We start from the raw sequence: 8,479 nt of genomic DNA, 5'->3' as shown, positions 1-8,479 counted from the left end.
CTAAAGAAAAATATAATACCACACATACATCATAAGTATGAGAGTTATGTGTGCGAAATTAAAATATATGATCACATGCGATAGGGGCAACTGCCGTTTATTGAATTTTTTTTCCCGTGGATATAAACACTTGTTTGGATGAATGATTATCAATTAGCAAGAGATTTAGGCAACAGTAGTAAAATGTTTTATATGCGAAAATTGGATTAATGTTGTTATGGTGATAACGTATTCAAAGATTGCTCATGTAGTAAAAAAATAGAGATTTAAACTCTCGTTATAAAGATTGTTAGTAAATTGATCCAAAAATGAGATCTTTGTCAAATCTTCGTTAGATGCAAGAATAAACATGTCCAACCCTTCTCTCTCTCTCTCTTTCTCTCTCCCCGCAAATCTTTCTCAAAGTCGGCTTTCTTTCTTCTCAAATTCATCGGCAATAAATCGACATTCAAGGCCAGTCTCATGTTTTCACTCCCAACGGCCTGCCCTTCTTTTACATCTCTTGGCCGATTTCTCAGTTGGGTTGTCTGCAATCTTTGATTTCATTTCACACAACGGTATGTTCGGCAAATCGAAGAGTTTGATGTCTCTAATATTTTATAATTATTATCTAGCTAAGTTTCAGCGTGTCTCACTAAAAGATTGAAGAACATTGAAATAAAGGCCAATCTATCAGTCTCATCATCTCTGCTATCAGCGAGTCCTTTTAATTATCCATCAAAATTAAATATTAAATAGATTTGTATGTATTTGTATACGCATGTATGTAACGAGATGATCTATTGGTATGCTATTATCTCTTAATATTTGTATGTACGCTAAGACCATCTCCAACCCTGGGCTAAAAGTCAAATTACCCCCCAAATTACCCCCCCAAACACTCTCCAACCCATGCTAAAATTTTAGGCTAAATGCTAAATGCTATTTCTGGGCCAAATACCCCCCAGCTTTCCCCCTGGGCTAAATGCGAAATGTTTATCGGAATTTAAATTTTTTTAGATTAAAATGTTCATAAAATTAATTTACAATAATCTACATATTTATTTTTTTTTTTAAAAATTGATTTAAGAAAAAAATTTAGGCTAATTTCATTCTTTAATAATTCCGGGCTAAAATTTTAGGGTAGAAGGGTTGGAGCAGAAAAAACGTTTCTGGGCTAAAAGCTAAATTTTCCGGGCTAAAAAATTTGGCTTTTAGCCCAAGGGTTGGAGATGGTCTAAGAGATTATATGTATGCATGCTATTAAGTCATTTTAATTATCATTTGACGGTTAAAAAAAAAAGATACACTTTTAGTGTTTTAATATTCACTCTTAATATTAACTTTAACCGTAATGACTTTTAAGTTTTTAATCATCAGATGACCGAGGTAACGAGGCTCAAAAAATAGTGTACGTAAGGGATAAATAAAGCAAAATTGATAAAACTATTGAGGGTATAACGGTAAAACCACACGGGAGGCATTTCCTTAGCTCATGAAGGATACACGCAGACGCAGTATTCTCGTCAGAGCTGAGTCATACACAAAAGAAAACATAAAAACCAAAGATACAAGAGAAAGACCCTCAAATGAAGCTTCAGCAATGGCGTTAATGGCAACCAGAACAAACCTCTTTAGGCTCCTCACTACAAAAGCACCGATTTTGGGATCTGGGTCTTCCTCCAATGGCCTCAAGGGACCCGTTCGGGCCGACCGGAGCGGTGGAGCCGTGTCAACTTCGTCGTATTCGACCTCTGCGGTGGCGCAGCAGCCTGAGTCCGGGACCATTGGGTCTAGGCCGCCGCACATGGGGCAGGAGATATTGGGTGTGAAAGATTACGAAGATTATAGAAGATCTTTGTATGGTGAAATCACTCACAAGGCTTTGCTAGTTGATGCTGTTGGTACCCTTGTTGTTCCTTCCCAGCCAATGGCTCAGGTCCTCTCTCCCTCTCTCTCTCTCTCTCTCTCTCTAACGCTTTACATGCACACAGCCGGCACATATCATTTCTTAATATTTGTATGTAAATTGTAATGAACGTTTGGGTTTCTGGTTTTTATATATATGAACTGAATATTGTCTGGGTTTCTGGGTTTGTATATCAATGGATTGAAGCTTTTGGATCTTGTGTCCTTGCTTATTTTTGTTTTTCTATTTTGTGTTTTGTTATATTTCCATAAATGGTAAAAATCCAAGAACATCCTGCTCATATTTCCATTTTGTGATTATGTGTAGAGATATTGATTATTTTTGCATCTATTGAATTTCTGGGTTTTGTGTGAGAGAATTAGATTCCTGGCCCCTGGGAATTTTCCTTTAAAAGTTATATTTTGGTTTTGGTTTGTAGAGTTTGCAGGTTTTGGGATTTCTTTTTTTTCTTTTTTTTTTCCCCCCTCTTATCTGTCTGTATGACTGCTGACATATTGAATATTTTTCTGTTTGCATAGATATATAGGAAGATAGGCGAGAAATACGGAGTGGAGTACTCAGAGACCGAGATTTTGAACAGATACAGAAGAGCTTACGAGCAGCCTTGGGGAAGATCTCGTCTCAGGTCTCTTCCAATCTTGTTTTCAATGTTTCTATTTTCCCTTGTATACTGGGGTACATATGGTTTTCGATAATCCATTTTCTGTCGTTTGAAGTGTAAGTTTTATGTCTTTACTTTTTTTATTCACTGGCCTTTTATCGAAATTTACATCAATTTTTTACTTTAATACCTATTATTTGACATTTTGGAAGTTGGCTGGGAAGCTAATTCATAAACTCTGTGTTCTAAAGTTTATTCGCAGAGATTTGATGCTTCATCCAATCAACTTCACTTTGTTTCTCATAACCGAGTATTGACCGGGAAAGATCTAAATCTAATGGTCTTGTGGTTCCTTGTATTTTGGAAATATATTGACAGTCCCCTCAGGTCTAGCGTAGAATTTTCCCCCGTCTTGCCATTGTGTTTTCAATGCGATTGGTCAAGTAGAAGTGAATCCTTTCTTTCTATTTCTTTTCAGTGTCCCCCTTAATCTCAATTAGTTAATGCAGAAGTTCACCAGTTGTTCTGCCATGTTTGGAGTGAATTCTCTGATTTTCTCTTTTATCTTTAAAGTGAGCATTTTCTCTTTTTTCATTGTAGATATGTAAATGATGGGAGACCCTTCTGGCAATATATAGTCAGTTCTTCCACTGGCTGTTCTGATTCTCAGTACTTTGAAGAACTTTATAACTACTATACGACTGACAAGGTTGGGTGATTTTTTAAGTACCATTTTCTGTATAGGTATAGCAATATAGAGGTATGAAGTGGGTTATAATATTTTTCTTTGTTTTCTCCTAGGCTTGGCACCTCTGTGATCCTGATGCTGAGAAGGTGTTTGAAGCTCTGAGGAAAGCAGGTGTTAAAGTAGCTGTTGTATCAAATTTTGATACCCGATTAAGGCCTCTTTTACATGCTCTACATTGTGAACATTGGTTTGATGCAGTAGCAGTGTCAGCCGAAGTAAGTGAATTGCTTAGAAATTCTCTACAGTAAGTCTTTGCGTCGTTCTCTCTCTCTCTCTCTCTCTCTCTCACAAACACACACACACACAGAGGGACCACAGACAGACACATATTCTAGGATCTTCTGCAGTACGTACGGTTCTTGAATCAAGTGATTGGTTGTCCATATTATCCATCGTTCAGAAATTAAGAAGTTAAGTCCAACAAAGTTAGTCTCTATTTTGTAGTAATAATCAAAGCAAGTGATACTGTACTTGTTTAACTCCCACCCACCCACACAAAAAGAGAATGCAAAAGCTAAATGGGATTTTCGGGAATTCCATATTTGTATTATATACATACAAAAAGATTTGAACTCTTTTTACTTCACATAGTCCGTTGGTCTGATGACAAAATAACTGTGTTGTTGGTATCATTGTGTCACTGCTGATGCTATGATTATTTCTTATTTGAACAGGTTGAAGCAGAGAAGCCAAATCCAACAATATTTCTTAAAGCTTGTGAATTATTGGGAGTAAAACCTGAGGATGCTGTGCATGTAGGTGATGATCGTAGGAATGATATATGGGGTGCTAGAGATGCAGGCTGTGATGCTTGGCTTTGGGGAAGTGATGTTCACTCCTTCAAGGAGGTACGTCCCTGTCATATGTCTTTTTATGCTAAGGAAATTTTAGGCAAGGGTATTATGATGTATTATTTAGTCCCTAGATAACTTCATGGAAACATTTAATGGGCACATCGTGGTTGCTCCCAATGCGACCTGTGGATTAGGGAACTTTGCTCAGGTCATTCCCTCCAACTATTCGAACCTCCACCTTTCATAGCACCTCCATATGTAGAATGTCTGAGTCTATATTTTCGTTTAAGTAACTACCCAATTTTAGGGAGCTTTTTTCATCTAGAACATGCAGACAGCTGGCTATTGGAGTCTTCTAGGGTTTTTCTCCTCTAAATATTTGGTAAGAAAGCTGAATGACAATCTTCTCTCTTTCTAACGTTAAAGTACCACTGAAGGTACATATTCTTGTTTGGATCTTGGCCCCTAATATTTGTGTTTCTCCCAACGGTGTATCATATGATATACAGAAGACTTGGAGTGCCAATCTAGCTATGTTGAGGTGGGTGGTTCCAGCATCTTGCATGGAATTTTTCTTTGAGAAGCATAAGGTACTTGGAGGAGGGAAATAAGGGTATAGAGGTCCTGTGCAGATGTAGTGTGATGGCTGTGCTTCAGGGTGGTCGGATTGAAAGAAAAAGAAGTATCTTTTTACAGCATTAGGGAGAAGGGAAGGAGTTTTTATGAGATAAGGTTCGATTGAAGTCATCCTTGTTGGCTCGGTTTCTTCCCGGGGACGGACTAATTTTTTTAGGCATCTGTGCTGCTATTATTAATCAGGGTTGGTTCCATTATCTTGCCACATTTCAAACGTCTTCGTGCTAAATGTTTGGCTACTTTAGTCAAGTTAGAATACTATCATTAAGAGAGCACTAGCTGGAGGACGAATACATGCTTTGTCTGTCTGTACCATTTGTCTATTGGTTCAACAACAACAACAACGACAAGAAAGCCTTATCCCACTAAGTGGGGTCCGCTATATGAATCCTAAAACGCCGCTGCACTCGGTTTTGTGTCATGTCTTCCGTTAGATCCAAGTAGTCCAAGTCTTTTCCTAGAGTCTCTTTCCAAGTCTTCCTAGGTCTTCCTCTACCCCTTTGACCCTGACCTCTATCTCGTAATCACATCTTCTAAACTTGCAGATCCGCTTAATTTATTATCTAAGAGCCTTAGAAATGTGTCAAACTTTCTTGGCGTTCATCTTCGTTGTCGATATTGATGTCCTTTTCACCCTTGCTTTTGACCTTCTGTTTTTTTTTGTAGTCATCGTCTACCATGTATTTTATGCGTATCTTTTCTAGTCATCCAAAAATTGCACCTTATTTCCTTTGTGTAAACTAATTACTTTTGTGCTGCTAATGCAGGTGGCTCAGAGGGTAGGGGTCCAGGTTTAGCATGATGTCGTAGCGACCTGAATGATGCTCGGTCTGTACAGGTTTTTATTTAGCTTCTTCGATGCGGGGCGTTGTGTAATTACGCTCTTGGTGTAATCTGTATAAGAGAGACGTGAAACCTAAGAGAATTATCATGCTGAAGTATCGATTTTGTACTAATTATGGTAAGTTCAGTTGCATCACATTCTGATAGTATAAGAGAATTATCACGTTCTGATAGTACTAGAGACCACACACTGATTTCTGAAACTTACAGTACAAGTAAACTAGGCTTATATTTTCGATTGGAGCCCCTCTCGTTTGACAGGCGTCTGGGGCTGTGTGCACCTGCGCAGCCCCAGGCCTGTCGAAGAAAATTACTGATGTGCTGCTAAAGTGATTGTGAGAAATTTCGTTTCTCCTAGAGAGTCTGGGGTTTGTTAGGGTTTTTGCGACTGAATGTTCCATGAATTATTCACTTTCAGAAAGCAAAAATCATATTTTTATTTTATCAGGAAAGAAAAAGAAAATGAAAAAGATGTCATTTGATACTATGATCTAATGGTATTCTTCTTCATTTGTATTCTTCTTCACTTGTAAGTGAGAGGTCTTAGGTTTGATTATCGCCAAAGACGAATTTGAACCAGATTATATTACTAGCTCACATCGTATACCATCCCCTCCTTAGTATAAATAATATTGTTCGTATGTGCTCATTTAAGAAAAGAAGAATATTGATCAAGGTTTATAATCCCCGACACCCCCCCCCCCCTTTTCCCCCCTTTAAATACCATCTAGCTATAGTACTAGTATTTGTATTAAGAGTAATTTTTTGGTGTACTCAAACACAGTCACGTGGACAAGTGGCATGTTACCGTAGTGGTGAAAATAAGTTGAGTTCTTACATGACGGCGTGAGTTCAAACTCATCAGTGGCTAATCTAACATCTAATCTAACAAAATTTATCGTTTGAAGAAAATAAAAAATAAAACACAGTCATGTAGTGTTATTATTCTACTTAAATTGTAACACGTGAGTTAGCTTATTATTAATATACTTTGGGGTGGTTTGGGAGTGAGGTGCTTAAAAAAAAAACACCCATGAAAAAAAGCTGTGAGGGTTTTAGGTGTTTGGTAAACTGAAAAAAAAAGGCTTATTTTGGAAGCTGATGTGAGAATAAGCTGAAATCAAAGGAAAAAGTTGAAGCTGCTATTTGCAACTTTGGAAAACTGGCTTTTTTTCAAAGCACACGGAGCTACAGTGCTCCTTTAATGAAAAGACCCACTATATACCAAACCAGCCCTTTATAAGTCGAACATATCTATTCTATTGTCCACTTGTATTATAACACGTGAAATAGTATACCACATAACTTGTGTTTTTGGTATCCATAAAAATTTCACATGTTAAGAAGAATAGCCACTATTGACTATAGTACTATTTTCATATCTAATCAATTTCTCAATTATCACATAATTGAATATGCTCCGAAGGTGAAGTGATTATGAGTATTTATTTATACACATAAAATGTTATGTCATGTTCCTTCTCTCTATATTGCTTTTACAAAACAAAATATATGAATAGTTAAGACAAGTTACAAGTAATGGTGTTTAATTAAAGTGTTAACCATGCTATTTTGAAAGGAAAGGTTAAACATGATAATTAGTTAGAGTGTCACATCTCGACCCGAGCCCCCACCACATCTCGGGCTCGACTCCGCCGTAGTACGATATTGTCCGCTTTGGGCCCCGACCATGCCCTCACGGTTTTGTTTTTGGGAACTCAGACGAGAACTTCCTAATGGGTCACTCATCATGAGATTGCTCTCGCACGAACTCCCTTAACTTCGGAGTTAAGACGGAACCCGAAACCAGTAAACTCTCAAAAGGCCTCGTGCTAGGTAGAGATGAGAATATACATATAAAACTTACAGAATCCACTCCCCTGGATGATGTGGGATGTTACATAGAGCATCACCAATCACGTTTTTTATTTTATAACAAAGTTTTAACAAAAATTATTTTAGGAGCTCTTTAAAAAGGTTTTGCTCAAACCATAGAGTCATAATGACTATGAGTCTATAACTAGTCAATAAATTAAATATATATTTAAAATTGTTTTAGCCCTGATTTAACTAATGAATTATAGAGAGGATAGAGAGGTGCGGCAAGCATAAAGAAAAAGAGAATTGGGTGAATTCTGAGGTGTGTTTTCTTACCCTTATTATGATAGTAGTAGGGAAGGTTGTTTACCCCAGTAGTATTGTAACTCTAATAGTAGAATCCCATAAGGATTTTCTAGGATTTACACAACTATATTATTAAACTATTAGGACTGCAACAAAAACAATATTAATTAGCATTAATTATAGAGAGCCCTCCTTCCTTCCTATGTTTAGGAGATCCTAGATGAATTCCTATCGTCGGAGGTAAAGCATGATTGGACTTGATTTTTTTGAAATCTTCCCCAACTCTAGTTAGAAGCTCATTTAGAGAGCCCGTTGAAGATGTTCATTTGGTTTTTCTTAAATTTGAAAGGAAAAGACGTGGTGTACTAGACATCATTTTTTCTATCATTGAAAGTAGTCAAATCATATACTTATTTTGATTCTAACTCATTACTCCACCTCAACTCGCTAAGCTGACTGACCAAAATGACTTAAGTATTTAACATCTTTCCACATAAAGAAACAGACTTCCATCTTTTTCAATAATTGATGAAATAATCAACCCTTATGGTGGATTATTACTTCGCTTTGGAAAGGGAGATTGGACAAGATTTGAGTGGGCTCATTTTGCTATTTTAGGTGCCAAAATGTCAACCAAACCAAACCACATCAAATTAGAAGTGATTTTCAGCACATCCATTTCCTTTCGTTGCACTCTTGTTTATTTCTAGCAATTTGAGTTGAATCGGTTAAAGGATAATCAAAACAAAAATAAAGACAAGTACGCAAAAGAAGAAAATGGCGTGCAAAATTACGAATTTCGTGTAGGCCAAGAGAATAACTAG

At 37.0% G+C, this 8,479-nt stretch overlaps 1 protein-coding gene and 1 long non-coding RNA gene across 3 annotated transcripts; both read left to right on the top strand.

The window, feature by feature from the left end:
- Positions 1–310: 310 nt before the first annotated feature.
- On the top strand, positions 311–5,667 carry LOC103449861 (uncharacterized). Of its 2 annotated transcripts, none has more exons than XM_029090672.2 (7): positions 311–557; positions 1,360–1,918; positions 2,428–2,534; positions 3,111–3,219; positions 3,312–3,473; positions 3,933–4,106; positions 5,456–5,667. In XM_029090672.2, the coding sequence occupies exons 2-7, from the start codon at positions 1,475–1,477 to the stop codon at positions 5,483–5,485; spliced, it is 1,026 nt and encodes a 341-aa protein (XP_028946505.1). In that variant the 5' UTR covers positions 311–557; positions 1,360–1,474; the 3' UTR covers positions 5,486–5,667. The 2 variants fall into 2 exon arrangements, 1 of the variants encoding a protein (XP_028946505.1); XR_003767611.2 differs by having other exon boundaries at positions 362–557; positions 3,312–3,502.
- Positions 4,301–4,760, top strand: LOC139190048 (uncharacterized). The gene is made up of 2 exons (XR_011574036.1): positions 4,301–4,434; positions 4,562–4,760. It is a non-coding gene; the product is annotated as an uncharacterized lncRNA (long non-coding RNA).
- Positions 5,668–8,479: the final 2,812 nt, after the last annotated feature.

This window comes from Malus domestica, chromosome 12 (assembly GCF_042453785.1).
Source record: "Malus domestica chromosome 12, GDT2T_hap1".
Taxonomy (NCBI): Eukaryota; Viridiplantae; Streptophyta; class Magnoliopsida; order Rosales; family Rosaceae; genus Malus; species Malus domestica.
Note: the sequence above shows the minus strand (reverse complement) of the source record. Positions and strands in the feature narration are given on the sequence as shown.